Below are 20,812 nucleotides of genomic sequence, written 5' to 3' on the forward strand. Positions count from 1 at the left end.
GAGATGAAGACCATCTTGTCTAACATGGTGAAACCCCATCTCTACTAAAAATACAAAAAATTAGCCGGGCGTGGTGGCGGGCGCCTGTAGTCCCAGCTACTCAGGAGGCCGGAGCAGGAGAATGGTGTGAACCTGGGAGACGGAGCTTGCAATGAGCCGAGATCGCGCCACTGCACTCCAGCCTGAGCGACAGCGTGAGACTGTCTCAAAAAAAAAAAAAAAGAACATGTTTTCTGTTCCAAAGAATCTTAGAAAATGTTTTCTATTCCTCCTCTGTAGCTCTGTATTTCAAGGATGCCTGGAACTCCTTGGTCTGCCTTTCACATCTGTCTGTTTTCTTTGTTATCTTTTTAAACTCTACTTGCCCAGTTTCATTTTCCTCAGTTTTCTCAAGATTTTACTCTATGATCCTTGTTGCTTTCAAATAGTGTCAGTTCTTCATTAGGTACTTCCAGTGTGACTTTCATTTTCTGTGATGGTTTTATCGTTCTTTTCTACTTATTTCCTGAGATCTAGAAACCTAGTTTTTGTTTCCTCTCATGACTTATTTATTCCTTATGCACTTGCATCTTTGCTTCAAGCTCTTGTTTTATAAAGCTTATATTTTTGGGAGTTCTTGAGAATATTTTTGGGAGTTCTTAAGAATATCTTTGGTCATTTCTGTGGTTATATGCTTATGGAGATTGTTTTGTCCTTCTGCCATTTCTTTTTCTTGCTCCCTTTTTTCTTTTTTAAATGTGGGTTTTTTTTTTTTTTTTTTAATAGAATGTTTGGATGGTTCCTTCTACCTCCCCTCCCTGAAATCTTTAAATAATGAGTTCTTCCTGGAATTTAGTATTATGTTTCAGAAACTGGACATTATAAAATGCTTTTTGTCTAAGTTTTTAGCCCCTTTTCTATTTTAGGCGTAAGATAATTGTTTTGGGCCATATTGTGTCCTGGAGGATAGCATTCCAACTTCACCCACTCTTAATTTCAACACAAGAATAGTATGGCCACTGTGTTCTAGGTCTGCCTTGCAAACACTGAGACTCCCACCACACAGAAGAATTTGTTTCTTTTTTTATTAGTGTAGTTCTCTAATAAACTGTATGTGATATATCTCATTGTTTATACTTCTCCCAGAAGCCATGTATGCTATCTAATTAATGGATGGTTAGTTATTTTATGTAACTTTTAATACTATTAGGTAGAATCAGAAGAAATTGTGTTTTATATGTTAATAAATAGTCAAATATTGGCAATTTCATATGCCTCAAAATAATGTATGATTAACTTCTTTATATTATTATTGCCATTCTTGAATTATTAATTCTGAGTAACCTCTCAGTTGGCTTGAGTTAAATTTTTTTTAGAAGGAAAGTACATAGCATATTTTATGCCTTTTAATATCAGTCAGGGTTCTTGTAGTCTCAGATTTCAGTTCAGAGGAATCATAATTGTGTCCCCAGAGGTACTAAAACCTTTCAACTACAGAGATGAGCATTATGAAGGCAGAACTAAATATTTTGTGTGTGGGTCTTAAGTGTGATGTTGAAAGGCCTGACTCCTCCCTTGCATTCTTTCTTCTCAAACCGTGTACACTGCCTGTAGGATGCTAAGTCAGAGCACCAATGCATCCTGGAGGATGGTACTCCCCCTCACAACTGATGCCTCCTGGTTAGTCCAACAGCTTAGTAGTCAGATCATTACATTATTCCAGTCAGTGAAATGTGTGCGCTTTGCTTCTTCCAAAAGGTGAAATCCTGAATTACAAGCAATGTTGAGTGAGATAATAGCTTAAAAGATATTTCATAAATCTGAGGATTGTGGTGTTTACATAGCAACATAGGTAGAAGAAATGCAGATAGCAAACCTACAGTAAGTGTCTCTTTTAGTGGAGGAATTACTGCCTTTCCCATCCTGGAAGAGCTCAGGATGCGATCTGATGTGAAGTAGTTGGGGGGTCCTCCTGGCATGGTTCCGTGTCGGGTGCTCAGAGTTGGTTGCTGCTGCTGGCATGCTAGCGTCCTGCAAGGATGGTATCCAGGTCAGCATTAGTGAGAAGTGAACGTTGTGGAGTGCATTTCCTGCTGCCTTGTGCTTTGTTCCTATGTCCCTTGAACAAGCACTGCAGTGATGGGACATGCATGGGCAGCCCATCCTGCCTCCACAGTGGAAGCCTTTCACTGTGCGCTCTCATGGAGCACAAATAGTTATACCCTGTCTGGACTCATTTCAGTGGGCCCATTTCATCCACGTGTCTTTTCCCTAGATGTCCTTGTCACCAGTACTCCAATCTTTCTTCTTTCAGGTTTCTATCCATCTGGCTAAACTTGTAGTCACTGCCTGTCAGCCTATCAGGTTGTCCTTCCTCAGCTAAAGTGGACCACGGACATATGGCTTAAAGTTCTCCCCATTGGGAGAAAGTTTCTCCTATACTGTCTTTTCAGAGACCATCCCTTACAATGGATTTAATGCTATCATGTCTATTTATGACTCATGACAATGGAGGGTCAGTTGGAACTAGGCATTCAAGGTACTCAAACCTTTCTGCATCCTCCTTTATATCGTGTGTGTTTGGGTTCTCTGAATCTTGCTCTTTCTGATTAGTGTCCCACTTTTCACCTAAGTGACTTAATGAGACCTTAAATTCAGTGGTGTAATGATTCATCACCCTTTCGATAAGCTTTTTCTGTCTTGGGCTGGCAGCTACAAGAGATTCAAGATACTTTTTTGATGGACATACTAAGTCCCTGAGTTTCAGTCTTAGAAATGAATTTAGAATGAAGAATTTAGAGATGAAGCATGTAATTCTTTGTTTCTCCCCCTTTTTCTGGCTCTTCAACCCTCTCACTGTTTCTGTGAGCCCTTTGATATCCTTTCAATAAATTTCTTTTTTTCTTTTCCAGCCAGCATTGGTCTTCTGTACTTACAAAAAAGGACCCAGACAGACTGTTAAAGATGTTGATATTAGGAGATGAATGTAGGAAACAGAACCTCAGGGACCTGTGAGAATAGTAAATGAGTTAGATGGATTGGAACTAACTCAGGTTCCATTAATTTTCAGAATACAAAATAATTTTTAAAATGACTAATTATTACCTTCATCACCAGAATAAAGTTGTTTTTAAGGTAAACAACATTGTTACAAGTATTCATCTTGTACTCACAGTGTTGAATTCCTGTGTCCTTCAAATTTCAAAGGTTGTGATAATAGGTCCCCCATATCTTCAGCTGGAACTTCATTCTAGTGAACACAGGTAATAATTTTGTCATTTTTGAAAATTAATGAGACCTGAGTCTTTAATTGTCTGGGTTGCTGGTTACAAGCAAGAAAAACCACCTCTGGTTGGGAAAGGAATTTATTGAGAGGATATTAAAGAACTCACTGAGCACAAGACTTGAATGACCTGAAAAGGGATGTGAACTAAGGCAACTCTGGAAAGCCAAGAATAAGAAGCCCAGCCATCATCTTTTATCAGGATTAGTTTGGTTATAATGCCAGTTATTCTCTTACCACCACTCTTGCAGGACACCGTTTTCACTGGATGCTGCCGCCACCGCTGCTATCACGAGAAACCATTCTAGCTGTCGTGAGTGAATCCTAAGCAGCCTTTTGCCTTTGTGTTTCTGTCTTCACATTCAAAGTCTTGAGTTGAGGCAGAGTTTAAGTCACATACAATGTACTGGATTTCGGTTGTCACAGAGTGAGAGGGGTCTTGTACAAAGAGAGGCCAGGCATTGTGTAGTAGGAATCTGGTCACTTCTATGATGGGAATTGTAGTCTTTTGTCCTGCTTATAGGCAGCGTGCAATTCTTCCCTTCCAATTTGTATGCGTCTTCTTTTTCTTTATGGCATTCACTAGTACCTCCAGTACAATGTTAAATAGTATTGGTGAAAATGAACACCCTTGTCTTCTTTCTGCTCCAAGGGAAAGCATTTTGCTTTTCACCACTAAGTTTTACATTGGTGCTAGGATTCTCACAGAGGCTTTTAACCAAGTTGAAGAAGTTCCTGTTACTCATGCCCTGAAGGCTTTTGTCTTAAGTGAATGTTGAAATTTTGTCAAATGCTTTTTCTTCATTTACTGAGATGGTTATATGTGTTTGTTTTTTGTTTGTTAATATGATATATCGATTGATGTTTCAGTGTTGGACAAATCTTGCATTATTTGGTCATGATGTATCATCTTTCTTATATATTACTGATTTCTGTTTGTTAATAACCTTGTAAGAATTTTTAAATTTTCTTTTTCAATAACTTTGATATACCTTTGTAAGAATTTTAAGTCTGTTTATGAGAGGTATTGATCTCATTAATCCTTTGGTTTTGATATCAAGGTAATGCTGTCTTCATTAAACTAGTTGGAAACTATTCCATCCACCTCTATATTCTAGAAGAGTTTATGTAGAATTGGCAATAATTCTTTCTTAAATACTTGGTAGAATTCACCAGTGAAGCCATCTGGGTCTGGAGTTTTCTATGTGGGAAGGTTTCAAACTGTGAATTCAGTTTCTTTAATAGATACATTAGATATAATAAATAATAGATATGTTAAATAGGAATATTCAGGTATCAATTTATTTTAATTATCCTACGCGGTTTGCATCTTTCAAGGAATTTGCTCACTTCATCCAAGATGTTGAATTTGTTGTCTTAAAGTCATTCATTATTCCCTTATCTTTTTAATGCTTGTGGGATGTAAAATGGTGTTTCCTCTCTCGTTCTTGATATTGGTAATTTGTGTTTTTCTCTCCCTATTTTTCTTGATCAGTCAGGCTAGAAGTTTATCTGTTTTTCTCTTTTCAAAAAATTAGCTTTTGAGCCAGGTGTGGTGGCTCACACCTGTAATCCCAGCACTTTGGGAGACCGAGGTAGACAGATGACTTGAGCTCAGGAGTTTGAGACTAGCCTGGGCGACATGGCAAAATCCTATCTCTACAAAAAATACGAAAATTAGATGGGCCTCAGCTACTCAGGAGGCTGAGGTGGGAGTATCACTTGAGCCTGGGAAGTTGAGACTGCAGTGAGCCATGATCATGCCACTGCACTTCTGCCTGGGTGACAGAGTGAGACCCTGTATGAAAAATAGAATTAGTTTTTGGTTTTATTGATTTGTTTTCATTATTCATTCATTTTCTTTTCTTTCTTTCTTTCTTTTTTTTGAGACAGACTCTCATTCTTTTGCCCAGGCTGGAGTGCAGTAGTGTGATCTTGGCTCACTGCAACCTCTGCCTCCCGGGTTCAAGTGGTTCTCCCAGCCTCCGGAGTAGCTGGGACTACAGGCATGCACCACCATGCTCAGCTAATTTTTGTAATTTTAGTAGAGATGGGGTTTCATCATGTTGACCAGGATGGTCTCAATCTCTTGACCTCGTGATCTGCCCGCCTCGGCCTCCCAAAGTGCTGGAATTACAGGCGTGAGCCACCGTGCCCAGCCTATTTGTTCATTTTCTATTCATTGATTCTTGTTTCTTCATTATTTCTTTTCTTCTCCTTACCTAGAATCTAATTTGCTCTTCAGTTTTCTAAGGTAGAAGCTTAGACCACTGATTTGACACTTTTCTTCCTTTCCTATGTGAGCATTTAATGCTATAAATTACCCTCCACACAGTGTTTTAGCTATGTCTCACAAATGTTGACATGTTTTGTTTTCATTCAGTTCAAAATTCCCTCCCTCCCTCCCTCCATTCCTTCCTTTCCTTTCTTTTTTGATATAGCATCCAACTCCATTGCCCAGCCTGCGGTGCAGTGCTGCCATCTCGGCTCGCTGCAACCTCCGTTTCCTGGGTTTAAATGATTCTTATGCCTCAGCCACCTGAGTCGCTGGAATTACAGGTGTGTGCCACCACACCCAGCTACTTTTTTGTACTTTTAGTAGAAACGGGTCTCAAACTCCTAGCCAGGCTGGTCTCAAACTCCTAGCCTCAAGTGATCTACCCGCCTTGGCCTCCCAAAGTGATGGGATTACAGGTGTGAGCCACCATACCTGACCCCAGTTCAAAAAAAATATATATATTTTTTGAGACAGAGTCTCACTCTGTCACCAGGCTGGAGTGCACTGGCATGATCTCGGCTCACCTCAACCTCCGACTCTCTGGTTCAAGGGATTCTCCTGCCTCAGCTTCCCAAGTAGCTGGAATTACAGGCAGGCATCACCACGCCCAGCTAATTTTTGTATTTTTCATAGAGACAAGGTTTCACCATGTTGGCCAGGATGGTCTTGATCTTCTGACCTTGTGGTCTGCCTGCCTCGACCTCCCAAAGTGCTAGGATTACAGGCGTGAGCCACTGTGCTTGGTCCAAAATATTTTTTAATTCTTTTTTTATTTCTTCTTTAACCTATAGGTTGTTAGATTTCCACATATTTGGGGATTTTCCAGATCGCTTTCTGTTAATTTTTCTCTCATATTTTTGCTGTCTGGCTTTTTGATGTGTTTTATGGGAGAGACCACCGATTTGTGGAGAAAGTACTCTTCTGAGCCCACATTATATGGTAGGAGCCCACAGGTCAGTCTGCAGGCTGCCGAGATCATAGGCTGGTGGGCAGGTGCACAGGTAGACTGGGCAGGTCTCTCTTGACTAGTGTGAGAAATGGGGCCAGCCCTGCTGCCATCACTGCTGCATTCCAGTAGCAAGCCTGAAGATTGGAATTTGTTCTGCTTATGAGGCAACCACCTCCCCTATTCCTCTTTACCACTGTGCACATAAGAACTCCAGCAGCCAAGCATCTACACTTACTTAGGAAACAGAACCTTTTTCATAGAAATCGAATAGCCCCGGAGAATGTCCTGATGCCAGAGCTAAATTTCTTGCAGGAAGAGTTGAGGGCAGACTCTTGGATCACCCTGGTAGATAAATAGACTTATACAACAGAGGAGGTGGCCATTTTTGGTCTCCGCAATACCCTCTACAAAGGCAGCCAAGGCCCATAACACATTTCCTGTTGGCTGCCTGTATTCAACGCACAACTTTAGACTTGTGATGTGGCATGACAATACTTATGAGAATAGAGAGCTGTCAATTTGATAAGGAGTGAGATCTGCCATCTGAAAGGTGGAACCCTGTGCATAATGTGAGCATTGTCCTGTTAAATGCAATTTTATTTTTAATGGGCCAGTGCCCTAAAATGTCAATGGGGGACTGGTTTACAGATAATTTTAATTTTCTTCTTAGTGGATTTTGTGTTTTCTAACTTCTCTGCAATGAACATGTATTACTTTTGTGTTTAGATAAAATATTTTAAAATTTTAAAGATAAAAACTCACGGAGTTGTGAAATAGGAACATCAGAACTAATCTAGTAAGCATGACTTAAGGTACAGGCACTCTGAAACTAATAAATTTAACAGCACCGTGGGTTGATCATAATATCAATTTTGACTTCTCTGTGAAGAACAGTTGGAGGGGTCCTAAGAAAATCCCTCTGGCTCTGTTTCTCAAGTCAGAATGCCAAATTAAAAAAGGTAAAATTACACTGTAGTTACAGATTTAACAGGACAAGAGCACTACTATCTCTTCTGCTTTCCCCTTGTCCCTCATTTGCAGATGATCGTGTTTCTACTGGTGGAAGGGCAGGAGATTTTAAACTTTCCTACTACCTTACTTTTAGAGAGGAGACAGGTGCCTATATTCCATTTGTTCGCTAACCCAGTTGTTCCCTTTTTGTTCTATCCACAGGCAGCTGGCTAAGAGTCTTGGGCAGGCTGGTGAAATTGAGCCTGAAACAGAAGGAATACTAACAGAGTATGGCGTGGATTTCTCTGATTTCTCTTCAGAAGTTCTAGAATGTCTTCCTCAAGGCCTGCCATGGACAATTCCACCAGAGGAGTTCAGCAAGAGAAGAGATTTAAGGTAAGCACCTGAAACCCTTTAAGAACGTATTTCTCCCTTTCTGCCTTAACTTTCCTAGGGGGATAGGCTTAGATGTTTTCATCTTTCCATGAACATTCAAGTTCAGTTCAGTTGGGAATAAGTGCTTCTGTACCACAGTTGGCAAATTATGGCCCACAGGCTAAATCTAGCCCAATACCTGTTTATATACAACCCATGAGCTAAGAATGGTTTTTACATTTTTGAATGGTTGGAAAAAATTAAAACAAGAATAATATTTTATGAAAATTTTATGAAATTCAGATTTCTGCGACCATAAAGTTGCATTGGAACATGACCATACTTATTCATTTTCTGTGTTGCTTATGCTCTTTTTTGCACTACAACAGCCCAGTTGATGAGTTGCAACCAAGACCATATGACCTGCAAAGCCAAAACTAGTTACTGTCAGCCTTTTACAGAAAAAGTTTGCTGACCCCTGTTCTAGACCATTCTAACTTCAAAAGCTACAGCGCCCATCTTCTCATTGCTATACGCCATAGGTCTGGTCAAGTAAAGACTGTTATCTAATTAGAAGTGCCTTCCTTTAAATGGGCCTCTTGAGGCATAGAGCAAAGGATTCAAGACTTCTGTACTTGGAGCCTCATTTTAAAGCCTTACTTTTAGGTCTGGAATTTGTTGGAAAGTACTTTTGTGGTATTTTTATAACAACATCTTCTTTGAAGATGTTTCTTCATTGTGGGATGTTAGTTCTTTTCTGATATTTCTCTTCAGAATTTGGTTTCAGTACTGGCATTCATTTTGGATGCCACATGGAGATATTTAGAACCAAGAAACTTTTCATACAACCCACTGAGGCTGTGGAAGGTTTTTGCTAAGGTCATCCCATGTCAAAGTCTTTACCACCACACTTGCTTGCTTCATGCAGCTGAACTTATGACACTTTCAGCTCTGGGTGCCCATTACCCACCTAGTTTGTGAATACTCCCTCTCTGTACCCTCTTACTGTTGTATCTTCTAGTAATTTACTGCCTTTTTCTTTTCTTATTGAGGTTAGGCAAGGAAAAGGAGATGATCATTAGTGCCCTTTCCTACTTGTTAGTATCTCTCATAGAACACATATTACATTTGAAGTCAGTTAACCCATATTGCATTCCTGGATGTTAATAGTAACCCCTCTATCACTGAACCCCTGCTAGCACATGGGTGTGTTGTCTCTTCAGGGGCTCCGAGGTCTTTGGCCCATAACGTTAACCTCTCGGAACCTTTGTTTTCTCATACACAAATTGAGGGGTTTGTTTTCTGAGGTCATTTCCTGAATCTAGGAATCTATCAAATGATTTAATGGGAAAAGAATGTTAGAATAAATGGTGGAACCTTATTGTTTAGTAGAATTTAGTATAGCCATGCTGCAGTATCTATCAGCATTTTAAATGTACCTCCTCCTGCACCCCAAACTCTACTCAAAAAAGTGTACAAGAATGTTCATTGCTGTCTTGTCATAAAAGTTAAACATTAGAGACACTGCTAATGACCATCAATAAAGGAATTGTTTAGTAACCTGTGTTATGTCAGTATGATAGCATTAATTGCAGCTCTGCAAAAAGGAGCTATATCCATGTTGACTTTCCTAAAAGAATGGCTATAATACATTATTAAGTAAAAGAAGCAAGTTTCAGAGCAATATGAATATGAGCCTATATTTTGTAAAGTAATACAAAAACTGCATAAATGTACACATATGCATATATATGTGTGTATGATATACACATCAAAGTATATATGCATAGAACAAGACCTGGAAGGAAATAAACTGTTAACAGTGACTACCATGGAGAGTGGATTCAGTGGAGTGGTAAGGCAAGAGGGAAGTGAACTTTGAGTTTTCATTTTGCATACTGCCATACTATTCAAATTATTATTATTATTTTTAAGACAGGGTCTCACTGTATTGCCCAGGCGGGAGTGCAGTGGTGCAATCATAGTTCACTGCAGCCTTGAATTCTTGGGCTCAAGCAATCTTCTGCCTTAGCCTCCCAGAGTGCTGGGATTATAACATGCGCCACCACACCTGCCTAATTCTTTTATGTTACTTTTGTAGAGAAGATGGGGTCTTGCTATGTTGAGCAGGCTGGTTTTGAACTCCTGGCCTCAAGAGGTCTTCCTGCCTTGGCCTCCCAAAGTGTTGGGATTACAGGTGTGAGCCACCATACCTGGTCCAAATTTTTTTTTAAAGTAATTTGTATAACTTTACAAAATTATAAATGTGAAAGTCACAAAATAGAAGTATTCCATTTTTTCTAGCCTTTTAGTCTACAGGTAAATAATACGCATGTTAGTGGTTATAGGGCCCAATATTGCTGTAAATTCCCCTCATGGCTCTGTCTTCCCACTTCTTTGACTTTTATTGCCTTCTGGTTTAGACCATAGAATAAGAGGTCCTTAGTGAGACCCTATCTCTACAAAAAATAAATAAATAAATAAAATATTAGCCAGGCACAGTGATGTGTGCCTACTTGGGAGGCTGGGGTGGGAGGATTGTTTGAGCCTAGGAGTTTGAGGCTGCAGTGAGCTATAATCATGCCACTGCATTCCAGCCTGGGCAACGGAGCAAGACTGTCTAAGGGGGAAAAAAAAAGAGAAGAAACCTTGCTTTGCAGAAAACCTCATTAAAATATATCTTAAATACACACACACGCACACACACACACACACACCCCCACACCCACCCACCCACCCACCACACACATACGTGCCCTGTGAAAGGATCCAAAGACAGAAGGAGTTTATAGGGTGCTCTCTGCTATTAATGAAGTAACAGGGATTTTTTTTTTAAATTACTTTTGGGTGGGGCGTGGTGGCTCACGCCTATAATCCTAGCACTTTGGGAAGCGGAGGTGGGCAAATCATGAGATTGAGACCATCCTGGCTAACATGGTGAAACCTTGTCTTCACTAAAAATACAAAAATTAGCTGGGCATACTGGTACGGGCCTGTAGTCCCAGCTACTTGGGAGGCTGAGGCAGGAGAATCGCTTGAACCCGGGAGGCGGAGGTTGCAGTGAGCTGAGATCGCTCCACTGCACTCCAGCCTGGCGACAGAGTAAGACTCCATCTCCAAAAAAAAAAAAAAAAAAAAAAAAAATTACTTTGGGCATGGTGGTGGGTGCCTGTAATCCCTACCCAGCCTCCCAAGTAGGCACACTTGGGAGGCCAAGGCAGGGGAACTGCTTGAACCCAGGAGGCGGAGGTTGCAGTGAGCTGAGATTGTGCCACTGCCTAAGCGATAGAGCGATACTCAGTTAAAAAAAAAAAATTACTTCAACCTTAAAATATGTTATCCTTGCCCATTATCCTCAGGATTATGTTTCTAAAATTCAAATCTGATTTATTTTACTCCTTTGCATTTAAAATTTTTCTAATGTTTCTTAATGCCTAAAGTAGTAATCTCTGAAGTTTAGAAATTATTACTTTAGGCATCAAGAAGTAATATAGTAAATTACCACTAATGCTTGTCTTTATTTGAAAATGATAAATGAATTTACTACATTGCTAGTCTATTATGTACATTATAAACATAAGTAAAAATAGAAAAAAAATGTGAGAAATAAATTTTTAAATACTTTCATTTTACTTACAAAAAGTATAGAAAACTGTATATAGTAATTTTACTTTTGGTGAAAGCAATATGATTGAATAATATTCTTTATTTATTGAAATTTTACTTTAACAACTAGTAATATGGAAATTCAGAGGTCTGATTCTAATTTCTGTATATTTTGGTACTTGGTTTTAATGATTATCATAATTGGAAAGGATATATGTTTAGAAGATGTGAGTTGTGCTTACAAAATCATAATACTCATTTCTCAGTCCTATTCACCAATTATATTCCAATTCATTTTGAAATTCGGCTAGTAAATTTCCATCTTTTCTGATGTCAGTTCTTGTTAATTCATTGAGAGATGCTGCATTTTTAGATTAAAAAATATATTTATAATCTCCAGTTACTCATTAGTTGTTATCTTTAAAAACTAGTTAGAAAATTCAGCCAGGCACATTGGCTTACACCTGTAATCCCAGCATTTTGGGAGGCCAAGGTGGATGCATCACCTGAGGTCAGGAGTTCGAGACCAGCCTGGCCAACATGGTGAAATGCTATCTCATAAAAACACAAAAATTAGCTGGGCATGGTGGCAGGCGCCTGTAATCCCAGCTTCTCGGGAGGCTGAGGCAGGAGAATTACTTGAACCCGGGAGGCAGAGGTTACAGTGAGCCGAGATTGTGCCACTGAACTCCAGCCTGGGTGACAGAGCGAGACTCCATCTCAAAAAAATAAATAAATACAAATGATTCTGTTAGGAAGTTTAAGTCTATGGATATGAATATTTTTGTAGTTTATACACTTACATCATTTTAGGCCCCAAATAATATAGCAATGGAAGTATTTCAAAACATCCATTTTAAAAAAATGTTATCTTTAAAATTTGAATATGTTATTTTGTTTTCAAAATGCAGTAATTTGTTTTCTTATTGTTAAAATGTCACCTTTACCTTGAAGGGACAGATTAAGCATGTTTAATTTTCCTAAAGTATCTGATATGTTACATATGACTGACAGCCATTGTTTTGAAATCATAATGTGGCTGGAGTTGAATTCATATTAGACACAGAAGAAATGTCAGTGTTGCCATTTTTCTAGTATTAATGACATTACTAGGAATATTAGTGGTTTAGTATTATCTTCAATATATGGACCTTTGCAGTAATCTTTTTTAGCCAGTTACCTTTTTTGCAAGGATTAGTTTAGCTAAAACTAGACAATATCCATAAATCCATGTATCTGGGCATGAGTAAAGACCCATTAGTTGCAGTTGGCAAAAGCATAGGAACTAAGAGTGCTGCTGTCATTGCCTTTGTGTTCTGGAATGCCAACTCTTTCATATGTACACCTCACCTACCACCTGACCCACACATCTAGTGAGGGTGCAAGGGTTAATTCATGTAGTTGTGTAGTGTCAGTTAATTCCTTATTTTTAACACACATAAAGAGAAGCCATAAGTGTGTGGAATGAGCTCCAGTGATGTAGTTGGTTAGCGTGCAGTACTGTACAGCAGTAGGTAAGCATGCTTAGGTAGTTGGATCTGATAACCTTTTCCTTTTCTTTGGCTGGTTTTATGATGGATTTATTCAGTTTTTATACCAAAAACATTTATTGAACACCATCCATGGGCACTGAGGATACAACAGTGAACAAAAATAGATGTATTTGCTGCCCTTGTGGAACTCTCAGTTTTGTGGCAGAAGAGCATGAATGAAATTATTAAACAGTAGTCAAACGTAGAATTGTAATGAAGGAGGGGGTGCTTGGTTCAAGTGCTTGTGATCATGTGGTTTCTTCTGCTCTGAGGTCCGCTGCCTTCAAAGAGTTTTTAAAAACAGTATTCATTTTCCTAGGAATGTCAAAAGAAGTAGGATTGAGTCCCAGCACATGCTGAAAAATATGTGCTATATTGAATAAATTAATATATATTTTGTAAACTAATAAAATCAAACCTTTTTCAAACATTTATTTGCACATATTGTTTTATATATATATATATATATATATATATATATGCCAAGTAGTGAGTTAGCCACTGGAAATGCAAAGACAACCAAGGGCCAGCCCCTGTTCTTCAGGGAGACAGATTCGTACTCAGATAAATTACAGCAGACAATGGCAAGTGCTGTAAAATAGGTATGAACAGACTGCCAGAGTCATTGGTGCATGAGGTGAGATCTGAGAAATGAGCAGGTTTAGAGGGAACTAGAGTGACTAAAGTTGTCTTCATTTTAGTGATAGTCCATGGCTGCAGAAAGGCAGTGTGTTCCCTTCAGACTCCAAGATCCCTCTGTAACAGGGCTTGCAAGTCCTATGGTTTAGTCACTTGATCCCCTGTCCTGGGTCACCCTGCCTCAGAGCCTGCAGTGTTACTCTGGCTGTAGCTACGTAAGAACTTCTACATACCCGTTTAGGTTTGGTATTTGAACAATTATATTTGGAACAGAAAAGTTCCATCAATCTTTAAACCTCATAATCCAATTATGTCAGTAAAATTCCAGTTTTTTGGTCCAATGGAATTGGGGTAATATTTTGCAAACTGAAGTTGAAAGAAATAGTGTTTATTTTGAAAAGAAAAAATGGTTGGTTAGCAATTTTCAAGAAGTTAGGCTTGCATGAACTCCTAGGGGCGATATAGCCCTCCCAATTGGGGTCACCATTTTTCTGGACCTTCAGCTCTAGTCTCTGGAGAGTCCCTGCTTGCATGGTCTAGACCTGTAGCTGTCTTTAGCAGGGCATCTGAGGCTTTAAAAAAGAAAAGCAACGTAAGTGCTGCAGAAATTTGAGGATCAGGAAGATAATATGTCCAAGGAAACTGCTTAAAGGGGGGTTGCACCAGAAGCTGAAGAAACCCAGAAGTTATTTCTGAGACTGGCTCCAGTTATTTCTAATTTCATTCATATTGTTTTGTTTCCTTTGTTGCTAAACTGGAATAGGAAACCAAAGCCTAAAAGCTCAATTAAAGTGGAAAATGAAAACCTAAATATCGGAGGGGGAAAATACCACGCTAAACTGATTTTTATGTTTTTCCTGTAGTTAGTATTATGGAAGTTTGAATCATGACACTTTTCAGTAAAACCATGAGTTTCATTGGAGTGGAGGTGGTTTCTATAGCTTTTTACAAGAGAACTTGTGGGTATCTATTTCTTTACTATTCCCTCAATAAAAAGGAAGCCCAGTGACCTCCACCAGACCATTACAAATGTGAAACTTGGCACTTAAAATTGCTTGCTCTAAATTTTCCAATTGCTTTCTCTCTTTTTTTTCCATTTAATGTCGTCCTGCCAACTAGTGATTTTATTATTATAAACAGGACATTGTATTCACTTTTAAGAAGAAATATGAAGCTGGAGGTAAAATTACAAACTGCAGCTTCTCGGCTGCCAAAATAGAAAACAATGAGCTAAAAATACTAAGCACAGAAAGGGGGTTGTGGTAAGAAATACTGAAAAATCTTCAAGATGGAGCTGTTCCAAATAGACAGAAATTTCCTCTCACTCCAGGTAAAACCAACCTTGAAATAGCAACTTGAAAGGAGAGTCATATAATACTAACCTCTTTCAGGTCAACCCATTTGTGGGAAAGCTTTCAAACATAACTAACATTAAATGACTAATGATCTTGCTGTTTATCAGGAAGTCCAATATGATTAAATTGCCATTTAGAAAATGTTCCCCTGGTAAGACAGTGTGGCAGCATTGAAGGAGTGCTAGAAGTTAGTCCTAGTTCTCCCCAGGGCCTAGGTAGGTGATTTTAGGCAAATCAGTTAAATCTGGGGAAGTGGAGAGGAGTGAGCAATTTTTATCTTTTGTGAAATGGATTTTTGACCAGATTAGGATTTTTCAAAACATGTTGCTAGGTCATGAATAGGTGTCATGCGGAAAAAGGATCTGTGGGTAAGTGTTTTTGGAAAACAGTGGGTTAATAGATTTCTTAGAGTTTCTTCTCATGGATTCTGGTGGAACTAGTATTCCTTAGAATACATTTTGCAACTTTCTGAACCAGGTGTTTCAAACCCCTCTACCTGTAACAGTGCATGACTTTGTATTTGAAATGTCTTTTCTGAGTTATTTAGAGCTATCTCATTCTTGGATTTGAAATAAAATGGTATCCCATCAGTGACTGTCTGCCGCATTTATCTGACAAATAAATATCAACTGTGCCCCACCATGGGCCACCCAGGAAAGATAATTACACAGGAAATTCAAAGGTTGTGCTTTAAATCTCAGTTCTTTGATTGCCAAGGGAAGCCCTTCTTTCCTTAGCTGGAGGGAAGCAAGATTAAATTGTTTGGCATCAAATGGGGAAGCTGTCATTGTCAGCTGAAACGACTGGCAGTAGTATTCCTTTCATGTAAATCCCAACTCACTGTGAAATTACAAGAAATGCATAGATAGTAACAAGGATTAATGGGCCCTAAAGTAGATACACAACTGGACATTCTTAATTGTAAGTATTTAGTACTTCGTCAGCCCATAAAATTCATGTTGATAAATAGCACTACTCTCAGAAAAGACAAATACTCAAAGATCAATAGATTTTTTGTCTGAACAGGTGGAAAAATGCTTACTGGCAAAAGACGATGTTTGAATTTATTCCCTAGAAATATTTTTATAGCACTGTCGAAATACAAGTCATGGGCAAGATAATTTCTACATCTTCTAAAAAAAATCTGTTTGGAAATTAACTATAATGACATAATGATATTTTAAAATTTCATTTTGTGGTATAGATGGCCTAAGATTTGGAATAAACTGGAGTATAGAGATAACTAAATGTCAGGGTGACAAAGTCTGTTTTTTATATTGAGATATTCAAGTACCACAAAATTAATCCTTTTAAATTCAGTGGTTTCTTGTACATTGGTAGACTTGTTCAACCATCACCACTATCTAATTCCAGAACATTTTTATCACCCCCAAAATAAATTCCATTAGCAGTTACTCCTCATTCCCTCTCCACCCCCGCTTCTCACAACTACTCATCTGTTTTCAATCTCTGTGGATTTCCCTATTCTGAACATTTCATATAACAGTAAGTTGCCTTCGGTAGCTGACTTCTTTTACTTGACGTAATGTTTTGGGTTTTTTTGTTTGTTTGTTTGTTTTTGAGATGGAGCCTCGCTCTGTCACCCAGGCTGGAGTGCAATGGCGCGATCTCGGCTCACTGCAACCGCCTCTCAGGTTCAAGCGATTCTCCCGCCTCAGCCTCCCGAGTAGCTGGGACTACAGGCACCCACCACCACGCCTGGCTAATTTTTGTATTTTTAGTAGAGACGAGGTTTCACCGTATTGGCCAGGCTGGTCCTAAACTCCTGACCTTGTGATCCGCCTGCCTTGGCCTCCCAAAGTGCTGGGATTACAGGTGTGAGCCACCACACCTGGCCTACATAATGTTTTCAAGATTCATCCATGTCGTTACATATATCAGAAGGTAATTCCGCTTTGTAGCTGAATAATATTCTATTGTATGGATATTTCACATTTTGTTTATTCATTAGTTGATGGACATTTGGGTTGATTCCCCAGCCTGACCATTATGAATAAGGCTGCTATTAATATTTATGTACAGGTTTTGGTGTGGACATTCAGTTATCTTGGGTATGTATCTGGCTATATACCTAGGAGTGAAATTGCTGGGTCATATGGTCAGTCTACTTTCAGAGTAATTGTGAAAGTATTTTTCAAAGTAGTTGTACCATTTACATTCCCTGTGGCAATGTATGAGGGTCTCAGTTGCTCCATATCCTAACACTTGTTATCTGTATTTGTGATTATAGCCATAATTGTAGGTGTAGGGTAGTGTCTCATTATGGTTTTGATTTGCGTTTCTGTCATGACTAATGAGACTGAACGTATTTTGATGTTCTTATTGGTCATTTGTATATTTTCTTTGAAGAATTATCTACTCAGTATCTATTCAGATCCTTTGCCTTTTTAAAAATTGGGTTACCTTTCTATTGTTGAGTTATAGGAGTAGTTTCTATATTCCAAACACTGGTCATTTATCAGATTTATGATTTGCAAATATTTTCTCCTACTTGTGGGCTGGCTATCTTTCACTTTCTTGATGGTGTTCTTAGAAGCACAAAGTTTCAAAATTTGATGAAGACCAGTTGAGTCTGTTTTTTTCTTTGGTTGCTTGTGTTTTTCGTGTCATATCTAAAAAATCATTGGCAAAGATCACAAAGATTTAGACATATGTTTTCTTTTTGTTTGTTTGTTTTGAGATGGCATCTCACTCTGTCACCCAGGCTGGAGTGCAGTAGCGCGAGCTGGGCTACAAGTACCCCTGCCTCCTGGGTTCAAGCAGTTCTCCTGCCTCAGCCTCCCAGGTAGCTGGCATTGCAGGCACCCATCACCACGCTTTGCTAATTTTTTTGTGTTTTTATAGAGATGGGTTTTTGCCACGTTGGGCAGGCTAGTCTCCAACTCTTGACCTCAAGTGATCCACCAGCCTCAGCCTCCCAAAGTGCTGGGATTATAGGCGTGAGCCACCGTGCCTGGCCAACATAAGTTTTCTTCTGTGAACTTTATACTGTTAGTTGTTATATTTATGATCTACTTTTAATCTTTGTAAATGGTGTAAGGTACGGGTCACATTTCATTTTTTTTGCTTGTGGATAACCAGTTGTTTCAGCACCATAAGAAAAACTTGTTGACAAGATGATTCTTTCTTCATGAAATTTATTTGACCATAAATGTATTGGTTTATTTCTGAACTCTCATTTCTGTTCCATTGATCTATATATCTGTCTTTATGCCAGTGCCACACTGTGTAAATTATTGTAACTTTGTAGTAAGTTTTGAAATTGAGAAGTGTGATTCTTCCAACTTTGCTTTTTTTTCCTCTTTCAGATTTTTCCACTATTCTGGGTTCCTTGCATTGCTACACAAGTTTTAGGATCAGCTTGTCAGTTTCAGGAGGCACTCGGGATTTTCATAAGAATTACTCTGAGTCTGTAGATCAGTTTGGAGAGCATTTCCATTTTAACACCGTTAAGTCTTCCAACCTATGAACACGGGATGTCTTTCCATTAATTAGATCTTTAATTTCTTTCAATGATGTTTTGTAGTTTTCAGTATAGAAGGCTTCTTTGTTAAATTTAATCCTATGTATTTTTTCTTTTTGATGCTGTTGTAAATGAAATTGTTTTCTTAATTTCATTTCCAAATTATTAATTGCTAATGTTTAGAAATACATTTTATATTTATGTATAGATCTAGTATCCTACAACATTACAAAAATCATTTGTTGGCCGGGCATGGTGGCTCATGCCTGTAATCTCAGCACTCTGGGAAGCCAAGGCTGGTGGATCAGTTGAGATCAGGAGTTTGAGACCAGCCTGGCTAGCATAGTGAAACACTGCCTCTACTAAAAATACACAAATTCGCCAGGCTTGGTGGCGGGCGCCTGTAATCCCAGCTACTTGGGAGGCTGAGGCAGAAGAATTCCTTGAACCTGGGAGGCAGAGGCAGCAGTGAGCAGAGATTGTGCCACTGCACTCCAGTCTGGGTAGCAGAGTGAGACTCCGCCTCCAAAAAAAAAAAAAAAAAAAATTGTTAGCTCTGTCTTTCATCGATACCATGGAATTTCCTGTATTTAGAAGTTCATGTCATCTGCAAATAGGGAAGTTTTACCTCTTCCTTTCTAAGTTAGATGCTTTTTATTTCCTTTTCTTATGCAGTTACTCAAGCTAGGACCTTCCGTACAGTGTTGAATAGAATTAATGGGAGTGTGCCTCTCTTGTTCTGATCTTGAGGAGGGAAAGCATTCAGTCATTCAGTTTTTTTGTTTGTTTGTTTGCTTTTTGGTTTTGAGACAGGGTCTTGCTCTCTTGCCCAAGCTGGAGTGCAGTGGTACAATTACAGCTCACTATAATTCCAGGCTCAAGTGATCCTCCCAGCTCAGCCTCCTAAGTAGCTGGGATGACAGGGTGTGCCACCACACCCAACTAATTTTGGTATTTTTTGTGGAGATGGGGTTTCGCCACGTTACCCGGGCTGGTCTTGAACTCTTGGGCTCAAGTGATCTGCCTGCCTCAGCCTCCCAAAGTGCTGGGATTACAGGTATGAGCCAAGAACTCAGCCTAGTCTTTCAATATTAATTGTAATGTAAGCTTTGGGGGTTTTGTAGATGCTCTCTATCAGTTGAAAGCTTTTCCTTCTAGTCCTAATTTATTGAGTGATTTTCTCATGGAAGAGTGTTGGATTTTGTCAGATGGTTTTTCTGTCTGTTGAGATAATCCTGTGATTTTTGTTCTTTATTATTCTATTTCATTGATTGGCTTTATTATTCTATTTTATCTATTTCATGTTGAGCCACCACATTCGTGGGATAAATTTCACCCTTGTCATGGTGTGTAATCCTTTTTATATTGCTAGATTTGGTTTGCTGGATTCCTTTTTAGGATTTTTGCTTCGTATTTTTAAGAGATTTCAGTCTTTAGTTTTCTTGTGATAACTTTGGTTTTATAAGAGGATAACACTGGCCTCATAGAATGAGTTTTGGAAGAGTTTGTGAAGAAGTGGGGAATTTGTTTTTCTTTTTTTCTTCTAGCTTTTATTTTAGGTTCAGAGCGTAAGTGTACAGGTTTATTATATGAGTAAATTGCATGTCTCTATAGTTTGGTGTACAAATGATTTTGTCACCCATGTAGTGAGCATAGTACCCAATAAGAGGTAGTTTTTTGATCCTTATTCTCCTCCCACTCTAGAACTCATCAGTAAAGCCATCTGGCCCTGTGCTTTTGTGGGGGGCGGGGGGCGGGGGGGTTGTTTATTCGATATCTTTTTTTCTTATAGATCTGTTGAACTTTTCCATTTTTATTTTAAGTTCTTTGCAGTTTATTTTCCTAGAATTTTTGTTTTGTTTTGTTTTGTTTTTTTGAGACAGAGTTTCACTCTTGTTGTCCAAACTGGAGTGCAATGGTGTGATTTTGGCTTACTGCAACCTCCGCCTCCTGGGTTCAAGCAATTATCCTGCCTCAGCCTCCCAAGTAGCTGGAATTACAGGTGCGCACCACCACACCTGGCTAATTTTTTGTATTCTTCATAGAGACAGTGTTTCATCATGTTGGCCAGGCTAATCTTGAACTCCTGACCTCAACTGATCCTCCCACCTTGGCCTCCCAAAGTGCCGGGATTACAGGTGTGAGCCATCGCACCCAGCTTCTTCCTAGAAATTTGTCTTTTGCATCTTGGTTATCTAATTTCTTGGCATACCATTGTTATTAGTATTCCCTTATAATCGTTATTGTTTCTGTAAGATTGGTAGTAATATTCGCTGTTTCATTTGTTAGTTTAGTAATTCGAATCACTCTCTCTCTCTGTCTGGTTTTGGTTAGCTTAACTCAGGGTTTGTCAGTTTTGTTGATCATTTCACATAGCCAAC

The 20,812-nt window shown here is 38.9% G+C and overlaps 1 protein-coding gene across 1 annotated transcript in view; it reads left to right on the top strand.

The window, feature by feature from the left end:
* DIS3L2 (DIS3 like 3'-5' exoribonuclease 2) overlaps positions 1-20,812 on the top strand; it is a 375,772-nt gene that overhangs the window by 191,917 nt on the left and 163,043 nt on the right. Inside the window, 1 exon segment of the mRNA XM_073020137.1 lies at positions 7,663-7,836. Within this exon segment, the coding sequence (XP_072876238.1) occupies positions 7,663-7,836 (174 nt within the window).

The sequence above is a fragment of the Chlorocebus sabaeus genome, chromosome 10 (genome assembly GCF_047675955.1).
Source record: "Chlorocebus sabaeus isolate Y175 chromosome 10, mChlSab1.0.hap1, whole genome shotgun sequence".
Lineage (NCBI taxonomy): Eukaryota > Metazoa > Chordata > Mammalia > Primates > Cercopithecidae > Chlorocebus > Chlorocebus sabaeus.